The sequence below is a fragment of the Phalacrocorax carbo genome, chromosome 2, assembly GCF_963921805.1.
Source record: "Phalacrocorax carbo chromosome 2, bPhaCar2.1, whole genome shotgun sequence".
Classification (NCBI taxonomy): domain Eukaryota; kingdom Metazoa; phylum Chordata; class Aves; order Suliformes; family Phalacrocoracidae; genus Phalacrocorax; species Phalacrocorax carbo.
The window spans coordinates 131,284,435-131,302,955 of record NC_087514.1 but is presented as its reverse complement, the minus strand read 5'-3'; the positions used below and the strand labels follow the sequence as shown (position 1 = coordinate 131,302,955).

At 39.7% G+C, this 18,521-nt stretch overlaps 1 protein-coding gene across 1 annotated transcript in view; it reads left to right on the top strand.

Moving 5' to 3' along the window:
- The window catches only part of SNX10 (sorting nexin 10), a 38,627-nt gene extending 20,448 nt beyond the window's left edge, over positions 1 to 18,179 (top strand). The window contains exons 3-7 of the mRNA XM_064444381.1: positions 4,221 to 4,307; positions 6,365 to 6,465; positions 7,053 to 7,151; positions 15,174 to 15,389; positions 15,825 to 18,179. Coding sequence (XP_064300451.1) covers positions 4,221 to 4,307; positions 6,365 to 6,465; positions 7,053 to 7,151; positions 15,174 to 15,389; positions 15,825 to 15,903 — 582 coding nt within the window. The 3' untranslated portion in view covers positions 15,904 to 18,179. The remainder of the gene's footprint in view (positions 1 to 4,220; positions 4,308 to 6,364; positions 6,466 to 7,052; positions 7,152 to 15,173; positions 15,390 to 15,824) is intronic.
- The last annotated feature ends 342 nt before the right edge of the window (positions 18,180 to 18,521 follow it).

Here is an 18,521-nt window from a genome sequence, read left to right as displayed (position 1 = left end):
CTTACTTATGAGTTTAGCAGTTTCCAAGGAGAAGGAATAAATGGAGATACCACTTTTTCCAGTAGCTTTCTGCTGAGTCTGTATTGTTCCCAGTGCAACAGGCCACCACAACGAAGCTTGGATACTTTGAAGTGTCAGCAGAAAGTTCTGGTTTTGATACAATTGTTGCACTTGAGTGTTACAGGACACACATTATTCTTGAATGCATGATGGACATGTGTGTATTGTGCCCCTCAATTGAAAAAAAAAAAGAAAAAACACAACCAAAAAAGCCCAACCAACCAAAAACCCCAGAAAACAAAAAGGGAAAGTATATATAATGTGGCATAATAGCTAGATCTGCAATTCTGGAAAAACCAAGCAGAACTGGGTGGGGTAGAAGACACCTTGAGAAAGATTGCAGCTGACAAAAGTAAAAAGTCCCTGAAACCTTGGCTCTTTTCAGGCTCTGCTTCTCAGCTTGTGCAGCTGGACTGCAATGCAGTCTTGTGAGAAAAGATGAAGTTAGTCTTCACGTGGGTTGTGGGAGGAAGAGGTCAGCCTCCAGTCCATTAGGTGAACAGTGCATTACTCGAAGATAGACATGCCTACTGAGAGTATCCTAAGTTTTATAGCAAGATGGGGAGGGAATGGAATATATATGGAAGAGAAAGGCATTTGTTACCCAAAACTGCTGTAATCTGGTGACTGTGACCAGTGAACAGAGTATGGACTGAGCACACAGCAGCAATCTCCCAGAGAAATATTATTCCTAACCTAGCTCTGCTTGGACCCTAGCATAGCCTATATGTGAATATTGGCCTTTAAAAGCCTACTTTTATAGGGAAAGGGAGGCATAAGCACCTTTTCTAGAAGTGTATCTGCAAGCACACTGGGCATTTAGGGCTGCTTTGATTAAATCAATGTTGTTGTCCCAGTGGGGTCATGTATCCTGGAGAAGGCTTAAAGGTCAAAAGAGAAGGGATAGTCTACATCTGCAATGCCGATGTTTCAGAGCAGCAGAAACTATAGTGGGAATTGGGATTAACGCTTCCTGGATTTAGGACCTTTATAGAGGAAGTAACCAGAGATCTTGAGAAAGGCTGTACATTTTTGGTTTTGTTTTCTAGTTGCTTAATGTTTTCTTGCTTCATTCTGAACTCATTATTGGTAATCTTAGGTAAATAAAGGGGAAAAAAAAAAAAGAAACAACAAGTGTTCTGCTGAAATCCCAGTTTCAAATCGGAGCTGACACTGACTGTGCATGAGGGCTGCAGTTTGCAGAGGTGCTCTGCTGTACTGCAGATCATTTTTACTCTTGGCTCAGTGCTATTCTGCCTAGACACCTGCCTGCCACAGTGTGTGGCAGGTCTCCTTTCTTCTATAGGTAGTCTGGAGGGTGTTTGACTTCCTCAGTATTGAAACTCAGTGACTAATTGGAAATTAAAAGTGTACAGGTGTGGTTTTTTTGTGTGTGTGAATCGTAGTCTATAATGATTTGCAAGGCACCCTGTAGCTAACCCCCAGCATATCCAATAGTAACTTTTAATCATAATACTTTGGTATAACAGAGGTTGAAAGAAGCATTTTACTTCAAAGATTGATTTGGTTCTGTACAAAGGAGAGGGTTACAGAATGTTACTTGGAAATGAAGTGATTTGGGGAAGTGGGACGAAAGGAAGGTCAGTGAGAAGTTGGTGCGGCAGTAGGTAAGAGGAGGGGGACTGAGGTTAGAGTATGAGCAGGCTACCTGCAGTTGTCACTTCTGGGCTGCAGCAGTTGGAGGGGAGAGGAGAGCAGAGTTCTGTTTGAAGCTTTCTGGCATAACCCCTCTCCTTCCACTTGCAGGACTGATGCATTTAGTCTTCAGGAAAGAAAAGGAAGTATGTTTAGAAGTGGTTGCAGCTCTGGGGAAGAGTGGGTCACAGGGAAATAGGAGGCTGAGGAAGACAAAAACTTGGGAAAATGTAAGACTATGGCTATGAAAAGATCTTAGAGTGGGTCTGAAAGCATACTATATCTATATACGTATGCTAAATAGGATAGATGGTGAGGCAGGTGGAAAAAAGCAACCAAAAAATGGTTTACCTCTCCTTTGTTCAGCACATTGCTCAGGATCTACCCAGGAGGGGGAATAACTTTCTCATGTCTCCCACCAGCGTTTTTGTAAAAGTAAAGGCGTGACCCTGAGCTGGTAGAAGTATTACAGCTCTGTTCATTTGTTTCTCTTGTGCTACATTGGCTTGGGTTAAAAAGCTGCAGAGGAGAATCAGGCCTCTGGTCTCTGGTGCTCTTCTGCAAGGAAAGAAACGGCAGAGGTGGTGGGAGCCTTTCAAACAGGTTTTCTTTGGCAAGGTACTCATGACACACACCAAAAGCGTATCCAGCAATAACGCAGAAAAGACCCCAGCGACTAAGAGCTGGGCAAAGTGAGATAAAACCATGGGCTGTATCCAACCATCAGGCCACAGGCCTCCCATCCCTGAAGCAGTACTGCCTGGAAATCGGAGTGGTAAATGATGTAATCAAGACCGTGAACACCTCCCTGACATGTACAGAGTGCAACGACTGTTCAGGGGAAAAAAAAATCTTTTTCTTTCAAGGTTGTCATTGTTCTGCTGTTGGTCTTGTGAAGGTTGCTGCTGGTGGCACACTGAAGCGTGCGTGGTGGTGGGGAAAAGACTTGGCTGAAGAGTAAGGTTTTATTTCTGACATCTGTGGTTTGAGCATGGAGTGACACATTTTGAGAGCTTTCTACTTCAAGATTTCTTGATTTATGCAATGATATACCAAAAAACCATGTTAGTTACCAGAGACACTGTCCTTCCTTCCACAGTCTCCTGTACCTGGAGATCTTGTGCAGTGCCTTCCTCTCAGGGGGAATGTAACTAGAGCTTAAAATTATATGCTTTTCTTTAACTGAGCCATTAAGTGGTTGACTTAGCCCTTTGGGTGAATAGCTTGCTTAAGCAACTGAAGTAGGCCAGCTTATTTGTTTGCTTGGGAAATAACAGGTAGTTGGCACACTTTCAACCTTTGTATTTTAAAGGAACTTTTTCCATCTTAGTATGAGCATACAGATTTAGCTGTAAAGGCATTTTGGTTTGGTTTGGTTTTGTGGGTTTTTTTTGTTGTTGTTTGTTTTCGTATTTGTTTTTGTTTAAAACCCAGTACCAGTTTTTACATGGTCACTGAGGATACTCAGAAGCATTTAATTCTTCAGGATCTTCCTATTAGTGATGCCCAGTTACATTACAGTAATGCCCACAGGCCTCTTAACTCCTTTGGGACCTGAATAAATGTAGGAATTACAAGGAAATAGGCTAGATATGACGACTGCTACAACAAAGACTCTATACTGTTGTCCTCTGAAAATGGGGAATTATGCTCTGCAGTGCAGCTGTGTTGCTTCCTTGGGCAGGTTGATGGACAGACTGAAACCAAAGTGCCCAGGTCCTATATCCTTGGCTGTACTCTGTGGCTTAAGTTCCTGGTGTATCAGGAAGGATATACAGCAGAGGGGGAGGATTCATCTCCTTCCACACAGCATCTGGGACACTGGGCTTGAGACCTTGATTCCCTGTGTCAAATCTGTGACTGGGGCAATTAATAGTGGTACATCCTTTTCCACTGGGCTGGAGCAAGTCATTTGGGGTGCAGATAAAGGCAGTTTTTCAGTTCCTTGTGGAGATACCAAGCACTTACCTCAGATCCCTGAGTCTATGGGTATAAATACTTGATTTAAAAGAATATAGATAAAGCAGCAAAAAGAAATATAGGAGCAAATAAATTGTTATATATAAGTGTTGGGTAGTTGGAGCAGGTTTAAAACACATTCTTTATGAATGTTGATTAATTACAAGGGTGGGAGAAGCCTAACATACCTGCCTAGTTCTCTCTGACATGGGTGACTTTGATTGTTAGGTTTTTATTTTGTGGCTACTGAGTTCACCAAATCTCCCATGCATGAAATATGTATGAATTTTCACAGTATTGCTTAATATGAAATATCCCTTTTCAGCTAGCAGTCTGGCAAAAAATTTCCCAGACATGTGGTGTAGTGCAGATGATTCATTGCTCTTTGCTTCTCCTTTTATAGGGTTGCAAAATTCAATAAAACAGCAGTTCAGCTTTTAATCTGAGCACAGTAGTTTGTGGAAGAGCAGAGCAATCAAGAGAGTCTTTCAGGCTGCCTTTGTCTTTGGGAATTAATTGCTTGATTTTTTATTATGCGCTTGCAGGAATTTGTAACTGTCTTGGTGCGAGACCCCAGGACACAGAAAGAAGACTCATGGCATTCCTACATAGATTATGAGATATTTATTCACGTAAGTATCAAAATATCAGCATAGATTCTTTGGGCTCTTATTGCTGTTTCTGTCCAAGCCAGGGTTCTCTTTGGGGTATTAATGGAATTTCTTTATACCACTTCTGGGAGGCTGGAGGCTATTATTTTCCTTTTAATGACTGAGATGCACTGGAACAGGTAGGGTGGGTTGGCCAAAGGCCGTGTAGAAGGTCTGGCAGAGCTGGGAGTTGAACCTGGTATTGTGTTCACATGTGCACTGCACAATATCTTGCAACAGAGACTCTTCTTAGCTTTATTTGTCAACTAGAAGACTGTCATAGTCAGTGATATGTTACCATTATAGAAGAATTTTGATTTTAGATATTAATGGGAAAACAACTTTCTTTTCAAGGAATTGTCTGGTTATTTGTACTTTAAGTTCTCCTCAGTTCTTCTTTTTCTCAAGTTATTTGGTTCTCGCAACGTGGTTGTTTTCACTGTACCTTGACATTGATATTATGCTGCTTTAGTGGTGCTTGGATATGTCAAGTAACTACCTTTGGGTTTATGATTGTAGTCTACCATATGTTAATGGGAGTGCACTTAGAATTATGGTTCTCATGTGTCTTAAATCTACCCTATACATAATTTTGTTTTGTTGATTATTCTTCTTTGGTGGATGACATACAGAAGGAGTTATCCTAATTTCCCAAACCTTGACCCAGGGATTTTAATTGCAATGTAAAAACAATTTTTGTGAGGTGTATCTGCTATCAGGTGAAGAATTTGAGAGCACGGAGTCACATGGTTAATGCTTGGCTCAAGATCAAAAGCTGTTCCTTCCTGTGTTGGGAGAGTTAAGCATTCAGCATAATGAGAGCAAGCAGTCAAGTGATGGCTTATTAAATGTCCATCGTGACAAGTGCTTCTCTCCTGTGTGGCAATCAGAGCTGTGAAATGTTTATGTTTTGCAATGTGGTTTAGGTACTGGTTCCAAAGCAATTATATTTTTGACTTCTGGTAAATAGAAATTCTGTAGATTTGGCGGGGTGGGTGCTGTATTATGGTTTCACAGGCATCGGTGCTTCTGAATAGAAGTAACATTACTGGCTTTATCAGTGACTGCTAAGTTGGGGTGATGCCATTTAGAGCCAGTGGTACATGACTCAGCAATAGGCATCTCTGAAGCTGACAAGCATCAGCTCAGCTTCTTACCAGCGCAATGCCAGGGCTTTCAGAGACCAAGTCTCTAGGTAAGCCCTACCATCCAGGCTTCTCAGTGGATTAAAAATCTTGGGTCTGGCAGGCTCTTAGACCAGCTGGGTTCCCCTTCATCCTCCTAGAGCATTTGGCTTCTTAAACTGTGAGCTACCCCAGATACTCATCTCTTCCAGAAAGCTGGCATCTTTGGGCCCTCTAAAATGTGCATCATGCGGCTGGCTCGGAGGCATATGGCGCCTGGTAGGCGATTGAGGGTGGATTGGACTGCAGGCAGATTTATAAGGGAGTCCTGTCTGGTAGATGACGTTTCATCTAAATGTATGCTCCACAGGAGAATTTGGCAAAAGCATTTAATTTCCGTGAATTGTTTCTCTTTTGATGAATTGGCATTTTTCTAGTGGGCTAATAGTGTTCTGTGGGAAAACTTCCAAATGCTGCTACATGCAGAGAGCAGTCACATTGGTTTATTTGATTTGACTTAAGTAGGTTTGCACACTGGAAGAACTTTATGTAGCTGTTTGCAGGATTATAACTAGAATAGCTAAATATGATTTTTTTTTCCCCCTGGAAAGATTGGTGTTATCTGCTGAAACTTTTTTCTGAGATCTTCTTCCCTGTTACTGCATGTTGTACCATAATCCAGAAATCTTGCTTTTAAAAAGAAAAAACACTGAAAAATATTTCCCTGAGAAAGCAGTAGAAACTGTCACCAGTCCTATCTGAAATGAAAAAGCACAGTCCTTAACCTAAACTGAATTAATGTCAAGCTTTCCACTAGTGTCTCAGGGATTAGCATCTTGGATGTGGTTTTAATACCATGCCTGCACTTTAGCTTAAGCTGATTTACAAAGTAAAATGTTTTTTATTCCCCAACAGACAAACAGTATGTGCTTTACAAGGAAAACATCCTGTGTTAGACGACGCTTTCGAGAATTTGTTTGGCTTCGGCAGAGGCTTCAGAGCAATGCAGTACTTATGTGAGCAACTTTATATATGGCTATTTAATAATCTGTCAATCATGGAAGGGGAGGATTGTTTCATCTTAATTCTGAGAATTACAGAAATGAGAGCTGGAGCATGTCCTGTGTGTCTTACTAGCACAAGTTTAACTCTGTACAAGGCATTTTCTCTGCTTTAAATCCAGAAGAATGGGGTTTGTACTAATACCCTTTGTTTGTTGTGCCTCCCTGTAATTTGTAACAGATTTGATCTGTTTCCTTTTGCTATGCACAGGTAACAGAAATAGCAGTCTAGCACAGGTGTACTTACCTCCTTTCTGCGCTTTTAGGATGTGCATAGGTTCTGCAAGGACCATAACAGACCCAGCCAGACATGCATGAAGGCTTAACAAATGAACCAGAAAAATTAGATTAATTTATTTTTCCCCTTGAGGTGTGTGAGAAGCCCTCTGGGTTCTCAACCTTGTGTTCCTAAATTCAATTTCATGAGCTTCTAGAACATGACCTGTGATTTTCACATACTTGGGGTTGGCATTTGCTTATGGCATTTTTCTCCGCTATTTCAGATTTGGTTTTAACTGTGTATTTGCTTCTTGTTTGTAAAGACAGCTACCTGAACTGCCATCTAAAACTCCCTTTTTCAATATGAACAATCCTCATCACGTCAACCATCGCCGGCAGGGTCTGCAAGAATTCCTGGAAAAGTAAGTGCAGTCTTTCCTAGAGATGTTGGCATTTCTATGATGTCATCAATTTTCTGGTTTAAAATAGCTCATCTCTGGTACTCGAGAGCCACCCTGTGGTCATCTGTACATGTTACACATTTGGTTCTATTTTTTGTTTGTACAGTCATATTTCATACACATGACTTCAGCTTTATTGGTTATAAGGAAACTTTGACTATGGCTTTTCCCTTGTGTTTCATTGCATTGGTTATAAATAATAATTTTTGATTTATGTCACTTTGCAATTGTGTACAAGGTTGGGAGATCTTTCACCATGATGTCTATTTCTGCCTTTCAAGAGTGAGCTAGGTATCCTCATACACAGAAACAGACTTCTCTCCCTCTTTATGTTTATGGAAAATCAGTGTCTTTGAGGGCAAAACCCCTGGGAGCCTGGGAAAATTCTGTAGCGAGATCTCCTAACAGAGATATTGCTTATAGTGCAAATTTGTTTACCAGTCCCATTAACATAAACAAGCTTTAGCAGCTGTGACCATTTTCAGTACAGCTGCAATCTGTATAAAATCATTCATCAGGGTTAGCTAGAGTCGGGCCTGCATTACAAGGGAGTTCTGTATGAGTTTCAGTACTGCATCCCTCAGTCCTGCTGCTGTAATCACTTCACCTTCTGCAGTGGCAGAGATCCCATTGGTGTAATTTTCTGCTTTCTCTGCCATTCTTGTAGTACCCTGTCGCTGCCGGTGTGAGAGCAGGGTGCTCAGAGCTGCTGGCGCAGGAATTGTGCATATATTTGCAGGCTCTCTTTAGCCATTGCTCCGGGTAAGGGCATGGTAGGACACTGTGCGTAGTGACTATTCGTCTTCCTTCAGTATCAGTGTTTCCATAAATGAGAACTGCATAAGCAAACGGAAAAAGGAAATCATTTAATTAGGCTTTAAGAATTGTGGTCAGTGGGTAGAGGAATATTGGACCCACTATTTTTCCAGTAAATGTATTATAATTATAAGCCTCCCTAACAGACATTGGTCCTGAGGCATATTTGTTAGGCTTAACAGCTGTATGTACAGTTATATGAGATCTGTGGCCAAAAGTATAGCCAATAAGTACTGGTTGAAGCCATGTGAGTCAGGGAAGGGAAAGCAGAAAAGGATCAGAGGGTTTTTTCTGCACCTTGAGAAAGGACGGTGAAATAGAGTGACTATGCTTATAGAAGAGATAACATTAATGGTCATACAAAGAGTGTGGTAGTTCAGGTCCTGAGTCTGAGCAGTTCTGGCTTAGCTATGCTGCCCCGTGGAGTAGTGAGTTTCCAAAATAACTCTCATTTTAAAATGGCAAAGAGGCCAATCTGGTAACAAGGTACGGTATTTCACCATCAACAATATTTACAACCACTGTCTATGCTTCAGAAGGTAAAACACAGAGGCAGATTCTCTTAAATGTATCCTCACTCTCCAATTTTGTGGATGTCTGTAGCTTAAATGTAGCAGAAAATGGCAGCATGAGGAGTGTTTTACCTTGCTGCTGTTAGTCCAGGAGTAGGAAGAGAGGCATCTCTGTTGTAAGGTAATGATTTAAATGTTTGAACTTGGATACTGTTTAGAAAAGTGTCAGCTTTCTCTCAGCCCTGGGGAATAGTTGGAAGGAATTTTCAGAGATATGATGAATTGGCTTGGCACCTTACGTGCTGTACCATTGCCCTCTGCTGGCTGGCACCTCTGTGCTGCTGCTGCTGCATACAGAAGGGATCTTTTTACTGGCTCAGTGAGCCTGCCATGATGCCTTTTTTTGTTTATTTTTATTCTCTCCCCTTTTTTATGAGTCTGAAACAAAGGTTATGATTTCTTTTTCTCAAATTGTATTTTTGAGCTTCGTTGATGTATACACACACACACACACACACACACACACACACTTGACTTCAGTGAAGCTCTGGGTCTGGATGCTTCATGTTCTGTAGTGTGGCAATGCCAGGGGAAGCTGGACCTCCCTGGTGTATTAGGAAGGTGGTGGGAAAGGAGCCAGAAAGTAGTTGCGTGGGGTCGTGTAACCCAGAACCGCAAAGCTGAGTGCTCCGTTCATCCCAGCAACAATGGCAGTCACTGTGCACAGCCTCGCAGCCCTGCTGGTGTTTCTTTGTGACAGCAGGAAGAAGTGGGATTCTAGTGTATGTGGACCTGTCAAGGGCGAGGTTCACAGGTAGCATTTTTCAAATGCCCACGTGCAACACAGGAACCCAAGCTCCTCTCTGCACTCAGAGTCTTGTGAAGTTATCGGGATCCAAGCCATCTCTGAAATGGAGTTTACATCTTTCACGGTCTTGGTTTGTGCCCTGTGCCTATTTCTGCGTGAGCGGGTTGCTGCCACCTCTGCCCAGACAGGAGCCACGTACTCGAGGAGTAAGGGTCGAGTGGCTGTAGGCTCTCTGGTATTTAGCTCCTGTCCCTGGAAGCTCCACCATATTGCCTATATGTGGACAGCTATGGAGTTCTCTTGTCCTCCTTCACACATCACTCCAGAATGAGTTACCTCGGGGCAAGGTGCTTACTTAGAGCCTTTGTGAAGCCTCTCCGTGCTGAGCACGGTAGCATGAGAATTAGGCCAACAGCTGGAAACTACAGCAAAACACTAGAGTTTGGTGAGATCTGGAAACAGGCGCCCCATTTTGATTTGGCTTTACTGCACAAATGCAGGGTAAGACCTGCTTGTCTTATAGGTTATTACCTCTGAGTGATGAAGAGCTCACTTCTTTTCTGGGCATAATTTAATATTTCAAGAGGCCATTTGCATTAACGGAAGTCAGCTAGCCCCTTTTCAATTATGAATTACATCGTAAGAATAAGAAAAATTATGTGTTTTTCCTGGCAAGTATCCTCATACCTTTGAGGATGTCTGTAAATTCACAGGTGAAGCTTATTCTTAAACTGGAGGTCAAAATTAAAACACTGTCTTATAATATTAAGTTCTGTAAGAACCCCCTTGCTTTCATCCCTTTTTAGCTGCACAGGTTTAACTTCAGGATTTAGATTACCTTTATAGATCATCCCTGCTTGCTTATTAGAAAGCTAATTAACAAAACCATTTTAAATGAAGTTGGGTTCAATCAGTGACACTTTTTTACTGAATACAGTTGGATCTCAAAAAAATTATGTGGTTCAGGAAAAAGGATTAGTCTTCAATTAGTTTTCAAACATGCAGTTTACGATGGGGTGGAAGACATAGTAGGGGTTTTGGGAAAGGATCTGAGGATTGACAGGAGATGAAGGGCTTCCACAGTGTCACTGCTCTAGATGGCTGTGTGTTGGGCTCACTTGATGCCAAACAAGCCACCCAAAACTCGGCTGCCTAAGGCAGAGCCGTTCTCTGGAGGTGGCTGGGGTTTTGCCCTCCTCCTCACACCTCCTTACCTTCCCCACCGCAGTCACGCAGGCAGGAGCTGGTGCAGGGTCAGAGGACACTCTCCTGGCGGTGTCTCCACTGGGTGCTCTCTCAGGGATGCAGAAAGCAGGAGCCTGGCTCCAAAGGGGGTGGATGCGAGGTTGCCAGGGCTCAGGCAGGAGCATTGGCAGCCATGGGGCAGGTTGGGATCTCCTCAGACGCATGGTGGCTGCCTCTTCCCAGTGGAGCCTTGCTAATATTTCCTATCTGGTGAGTGAATAATGCCTAGCAGGCGCGTGTCGCTTAATCCTTTCTTAAACGTATGCATTATCATATGCCCAACAGTTGCTCCGCAGTTGCTCGCGTTCAGTAACATTTCCTCCCTTACAAAAAATGAAGGAGGGAACACAGCCGGCTTTTTTTAAGAGGAAAGTGGGGCTTTGTTTGCTGTGGGCTGGGGCGAGGGGCTGGATGCTCAATAGAGGGCACCACAGTACAGGCTGTCATCCCCCGCCTCTCAACTCCTGCTGTTTTTCTTCCCCTTACTCTCATGATATGATGTAAACGGGCAGAGTAAATTTGTCGAAAACAAAATCAGAGTGTTAACCTTCCACACACATGCAAGTGTGCATCTGTCATTGTATTAGGTTACAGTAGATGCAGGAAATCTTTAGTTAGGATTAAGTTGTACTGTTCAGCCATATGTTGTTCTCCTCCAGCAGAACAGTGTATAATATACCTAATAAAATCATGTTGAAGAAAACCAGATTTTGGACCTTGTCCAAATAAGACAAAACACATGTTTTGTCTATTGTAAATGTTCTTGCTGTAACACGGGGAAGGAGAAGTACTCCTCATATAGTATCCAGCATTTCCTCAGAAATGACATTTTTTTTCTTTTGGTTGTAAAGTGACATTTTTTGGCCCTGCTTCTTTAAAGGTCTAGAGATCACGAGCGTTTACTGAAAGCTTACAAACAAAGATTCCCATGGCCGTGAATAAAAAATTATTTTATTACCACTAATTCAAATGTAGAGCCTTATCCTGCAGCCCCCTTAATCACATAAGTAGTCATTATGCATGTGAGCAATCTGGCCGAGCGGAGTGAGATTTCTGACAAGTAATGACTACTGATGGGATCAAGACTTGCAGGATTTAGCCTTTCGTTCTTATTCCAGGCATGCATAGAAAGTCTGTTGTTCTCTTAAATATGCCCGGTCAGTTTATAGGAATTATCACCATGAGCCATGACTCTTCCATTAGCATGACAGCAGCGAGAGCTGATTTACATCGCCGTAACCGCAGCTTTGCACTGACACTGGCTGTAATAAAACTGTTTGAGAAGCACTGGGAGTGCTACCGGTTGTGTTCAAACTGCGCACGCGTTCAGCCTCTGCTAAGACATCCAAGTATTAATATTATGACACTCCGCCTTTCCTCTTGCCTTTTTAATTTGTTAGGTTGTGGTTTGTAATTTTGATTTTTTTTTTTTTTCTTTTTAAAGTTCTTGGAGCCAAATCTATTTTTTAGATGTACAACCCTTCACACAGTGAGTCCCCAGGACAGTGAAAGCCCTGGAGAGTAACTGCTGTATCAACACTTTGTACTACTAGTAACGTCTGGTGACAAATATATGGTTATTTCCTTGAAGAAGGAGTATTTTGAACTGGAAAGTATAACACTTACAGATAGCACAGAATTTATTTTTCATTTGGATTGCTTGAAGGATGCAATTCAAAAGCAATCTGACCTGTTGGTTCAGATGGGGGGAGGAAAGCAGAAGTTATTTTTTAATTAAAAGAAAGAAGAAATGCTTGAAGGGTATGCCTGGGTGAAACGTGTTCATGTATTTGCTTTCAGGATGGTTTTAAATGGTTTGCAAAATGCATTGAGTGTTTGGTCCCTTCCCCCCTGTGAAAATACACACACACACACATATATATATATGATTAACTTTATGAACATCTTTCCATTTCTTCACTCCTTTCACCTCCAGATGGCACTATGAAGCAGAAAAGAAAATTACTGTGAAATAATGAGTCCAATGTAAAGTAAAATTGGAAATTGAATTATAGCTGCAGAAAAAGGACAGCAGCCTTGAGGTTCTGATCAGTCTGTACTCTTATCACTTTTGTTTGCTGTTCCATGCGTTAGGTTACTGCCGAGTTAATAACAGTGCTTTAGCAGTTCAAGGCTTAGCAGAATTGTACTGGACATGAAATAAAGCTAAAATGAATTTGTGTCCAATATCATTGACATTAGTGCTCATTACTTCTCTGGTGTAATGCCTCAAACCATCTAAAATCAATTTTAAAGATTACCCATTATTTTATAAAGAAAATAAAATACATTTCAAACAGCAACAGAGCTGTAAGTGTAGTGTAATCTCATGAACAGTTAGTTACTTGTGTTTTCGCTGGTTGGCAGGAAACTTTTGAAGGTACAGCAAGAGGAAAATCTGTGAAACTAAATGCCATGCACAGAATTTAATGTCTTGGCTTTTTGCTGGGTTACTTGGTATTAGATACGCAAATGTTAGAATTGCAGAAATGTGCATCCCGTCATTGTGCTCGTAAGCCTGGGAAAAACGGTAACTCTAGTTACTCTACACTAAACCCCAGCATGTTATTTTTGTCTTTTATTTTTTTTTCTTGAAGAGGAAGAAAAGAGGAAGGAGAATATTTACTCCCCCAATTGCATAAACTATAAATGTGGATTTATTGTGTGGAATGATACTTTTTCTTTTGCTTTATGTTGCAATGTTTGTCTTTGTTTGGAATGTATGTTTATCAAGAGTCAAGGCTGAAATCCTCTTTTAGTGGCCGCTGAATGATGGCTTTTCAAACTGTATTCAGAGAACTGTTGCTGTGAAGGTGTGTAGACCTGTAAATTCTGCGTTTTCAATCATTTTTGCATAGCATTTGCTGGCTTCTTTTAGCCTACAAAGAAGTTTTTCTGTATATTAACACACTGCGTGCGTTGATTTTACAGATGTCTCTTTGCTATGTTTATTTTCAAGTAAAATTGTGAGAATTTAGATCAGATTAAAAAGGCTTTCTCTAGGTATGAAAGTGTGCTTATTTTGAACTTCAGTGAAATCTGGTCTGAGACTGAATTTCAAACGCACCTGGTAGATCATTAGGGTCATTGCAGACATTTTCTCATTGGAAGGTGTCAAAGTTTGAGTTATTTGGTTGAGACTGCGTGTGTGTTTACCTAGGCAAACGAAATGTGCATGTACACAAATACCCCGCATTTTCAGTTAGATATCTCTTACTACGTACTTTGGTTTGACAGATTTTTATAGGCTTAGATGAAGCCAGAAATCCTTTAATGTATTTATTAAACTTTATTGTAATGTTGGCCACTTTAGAGAACAGTTTTCAGAACGTATTTCTGTTTTAAAACATTACAGTCCGAACACACCATTAATCTTTCTTGAGAGAAGGAACTAATCAGTTACACTTTTCATTTTAGTCAGAGTACCCACAGAATGCAATATTTCTTTCTGCTCTTACTAGTTCTTACATTAATGTCATCTCTTGTTTCCTATTGCATAGCAATGACTTTTTTGTTAACGACAGTAACCTTAATGGGTGGAAATAGGTAAATGTTGACTCTTAATAATTTTGATTTGTTTGAAGATATTTTAATAATTTTCTGTGGAGCACTGTTTGGCATGGTCATAGCTCTGATGACTTTATTACATGAGTAAAATTACATGTACATATAAAAAAAAGGGTGTCTTGCTAATCATTCTTGGTTCTGTGTATTAAAGAATTCCTTCTTTAGGCAAAATTTGCAGCAAAGTTGCCTTTTTTTTTTCAATATAATGATGAGGATCCTCAATTCTCAGTCCTTGTAAAAGTATCTCTACAACTTTCTGTGTTACTGGAATGTATTGTATTTGTTTACTCTCGCTTGACGTAAGTAAATACTCTGTGCTAAATTTATTTGAAGACTTAATTTAAAATACATCTAAACCAAAGATTAAAATGGACTTTTGAAAAGAATAGATGGAATGAAATAGTACTTAAGATTCCCTGAAAACTCTTTGCAAGTAAATTTAAATCATTGTTCAGTATTTGCATTTTCATTCTAGCTTAAATGTACGCATATTTGTAAAAGTGGAAATTATTTTGGCTAGTGTTGGCTCTGTTGTTTACAGGTATTTCAAAGTCCTGACGCTGTGTGTGTATGAAGTCCTCTGTCTCTGTGCACACTTCTTTCCCCCTCAAAGAAATTGGTGATTTGTAATTTTTAGAAAAGCTTAGCTATTTTAAAAAAAAAAAGTTCTCAAACGGAGACCAAATTTTTGTAAGAGTATACGCCTCCAACTGCCCCCAAATCATTAATTGATCCATGTGGTAATAACAGATGGTTAAATGGAAGAAATGTCCTTGAAGTTATTCTAATAGCAGATGTGCCTAACTATTAGCTTCGTGTTTTTACTCACCTAAAATTCCAAATAATGTAATAAGAAAGTAACACACACCTAATCATCTTAATATGTTCATTACCTTCTGTTACTGATTTAGGATTCATCTGAAAACTTAAAAGCAGGACATCATTTAGAATTTGTTCTGGTAAAACACTTCAGAATATCTACGTGTGTGTGTAAATCTATAGAAAAACATTTGACTTCTCTTTTTCTTTTTCCAGGATCCTACAAGATGCATTATTGCTTTCAGACAGTAGGCTTCACCTCTTCTTACAGACTCAGCTAAGCCCAGAAGATATGGAGGCTTGTGTGTCTGGACAGACCAAATATTCTGTCGCTGATGCAATTCATAAGTTCGCCTCTTTGAACAGACGTTTTCCTATAGAAGAGGAAGAGAGAGAAAAAGGAAAAAATGATGTGGACTCTGATTCAGAGAGGTGATTCCTGTATTTCCTTACTTTCCGAGATTATATATACATACATACAGACGCGCATGCTTCACTTTTTTTGTTGATGTAATACTAAGATAATGAAAAAATTAATTGACTGAGATTTTATTGAGCTGTGACAGCTCATCATAGAAGTCTTCACACACACCTCCACACTGAATTAATGAATGCAGTAGAAATTCAATTATCTGCATTCTGATTATGTGAATTTCATTTAGTCAGACTTGAATTATTCGCGTTTAAATTATCTTGCTAAAAAAATATCCAACTGCACTCCAAATGGCTAATTAAAAGTCCAAATTTCCTGTCTCTCTTTGTGACTGGAGATAATTAAAGTTCTCCTCTGTTACTCAGGCTTTGAGTGTGTTGTGAAAACCAATTTCCTCCTCTTATTTTTTTTTTCCCCTCTCCCCTTTTCTGCAGTTCATCCTCCAGGCTCGGACCTAGTGATGACAGCATTGCATGTGGATGTAAAGCAAGCCCAGCTTCTGAAGAACCATGAAAAATCATTCCTGTATTGCTGTCTTAAGGACAGTACAAAGCAGTTTCTACTCTGTTTACTGGTTACGTCTACCGCGTAAAGACAGCTGGCTGGTAACACGTACCTAAAAGACACATTATCCATACAACTGTATGTCCTTACAGAATTTTCAGAACAGACCTTGATCCTGTTTCTTTGTTGTTCTATTATGTATGTTGATTCAGGTCTACACGCTACCTATTACATTTAGGTTTTTGTGACTATTAAAATCTCAGCATTGGGCGAGTCATGCTCTGCTGACATGTGTGGCAGTTAAAATATTTCCCTTAGCGAGTGCATGTCTCGGATCTGAAAAATAAAGATAACTTAATTCCTCAGCTTAAAAGTTGGTATAGCATATCAAATATATTCAAAGCATCTTTTTGTAATTTGCATTGGAGAAGTTTCATCTTTAGAAGTCATTTGACATTGGTGATGAAATTACATACCCCACAAGGTACTCACTTTTTAAAGTAGCTCAGCAACATCAGCAAAACAACATTTGTACAAACTATATGCTGCTGACAATTTGAGATATAAATATATCTTCCTCTGGTCTTTCTGTAATGTTTATGGAAAGCTTGGTTTTATCATGCATAAGAACTGAAGGCCAAAATTCCTGAGCGTGGTTGCTTAGAAGTTAGAAATATTAATAAAAATGACATCATTTCTAGGCTTGCTGGAGATTCTCAGTTCCCAGGGAATTACGGATACTTGTTCCCAGTGAAAATCCTGCATGAGGTCCACTGAAACCCATAGCTGAATTCTGCATCGGCCTCGCTAGGGCCAGGATTTCACCCAGCACGTTTAACTTCAGTCATTTATATTTGAAGACACCGGGAGAGATGTTTTAGTTTAGGGGTTTAAATGGAGAGTATCTCCCTGTCTGAGGCGATGATGATGATAATCACATAGCTGTAACACCCTTTACGGGCGTGGACCTCTCCACCCTTTGGGGGTAACAGGAGCTGCTCATTTCACTGTGCCTGTAGTTAACGCGTTGGAATATTGTCATTTTCACAAACAAAAGGCAGGCTTGAACACAACTTCGTAACCACCAACACTTATTTCGATTAAACGTCAGTTTTGCTCTTTATTGTTAACAGCAGCTGCGTAGTGTCTTGTCCCAGATTCTGTCAAAGGAATATGTTTCACTGTGGTGTTGTATTTATATTTGACATTTAACTGCTATTAAAAAGAGCTAGGAGGTCTGATCGCCCTAGCAAAACTCCCATTAACTCCAGTGCTGTAGTTACTGGCCTAGAAATGGATTTTTTTTAAATTTTATTTTTTAAGAATTCTGTGGATACATTCAAAGAAGGAGCATTTTAAACCTGTGAATTACAGAAAGAATAGATTATTAAATGGCCAGATAATAAAGGTTTGCGTAGGCATGTGTGGGCATGCTTTTTTTAAAGCATCCAGCTGGGAATCTGTGTAATTTTAGAAACGTGTTTTAATAGCCTGAGGATAACATCTCTTGGGTAACTACTTTAAGTGACTGTATTTTGTTGATGGTAGCACTTTTATAAGATAAATATCCATGTTTCTTTTTGCTCAGTCTTATTGAATTGCACAAATGTATCTATTCAGCTTCTCAGCTTGTGTGTGAGTTAGCAGCAAAGCTATTTTGATGTAAAAGTGGTAACATTTAATTAAAGCAACAAGTTATCACTGAAGGTAGCTTAAAAAATAGCTGTTATTGCCAGGCAGAGATGTTTGGTAACTTGACTTTTTTTTTTTTTTTTTGAGATGGCACATTAAAAGAAAAAATGTTTAGCAAATATATTTAAAAATATAAAACCAAAACCTGGAATAATGTCTGAGAAAGATAGTAATGTTTTTATTTAACACAATCTTAGGGTAGTGGGTTTTTTTGTCTTGTTTTAAAAGAGTGAGCTAAACTGTTGGAGCACTTTACAATTCTGGCCTGCTAACACATCCTCAATATCTGATGAAAATTATAGAAATACAAGGTCTGGAGAGCCTTTGTGGCTGGTTTTTTCACTCTAGGAGCTTATCTGTATGCCAGTGAGTGTTTTCCAAATGAAGATGTTTCTGAAATAAATATTTGTTTTCTCATAGTTCTGTTGTTGTTCTGTTATTTTATTCGTCACCCTGTTCAAAAATTCTAAGACTACTGTAACGGAACTTTCTTCCCAGCTTTGACAGAAATATGTTTAAATATTTATCTTTTGAATGTTGTTTGTGTAGCTAGTACTACTGGAATTTTTCTTATTAAAGGGGAAGGAAAAGTATTCTATGCTCTAGTATGTCGTCTTTTTGTATCAGCTGTATGTAACTGCATGTAAATGCTTTAAGACATTTTGTTTAATTTGGAACATTTAAACTTAACTGTTACAAATTTGAATGTAAAAAAAAAAATTATTTTTAATGTCTTTTGTGACTTCAGTGATTTGGTCATTTTTCAACACTATGTAATGTATTTTGATTCAGTTGACCACTGGTATTTTGATTTTCATTTTTAAATTTTGGATAATGCTAATATTTCCTGCTAGTTTTTTTTTTTAACCAGGCTAATATCCAGTTTATAATAACCATCTAATTACTATTGCTAATTTATATCTAGCTGCAATAAC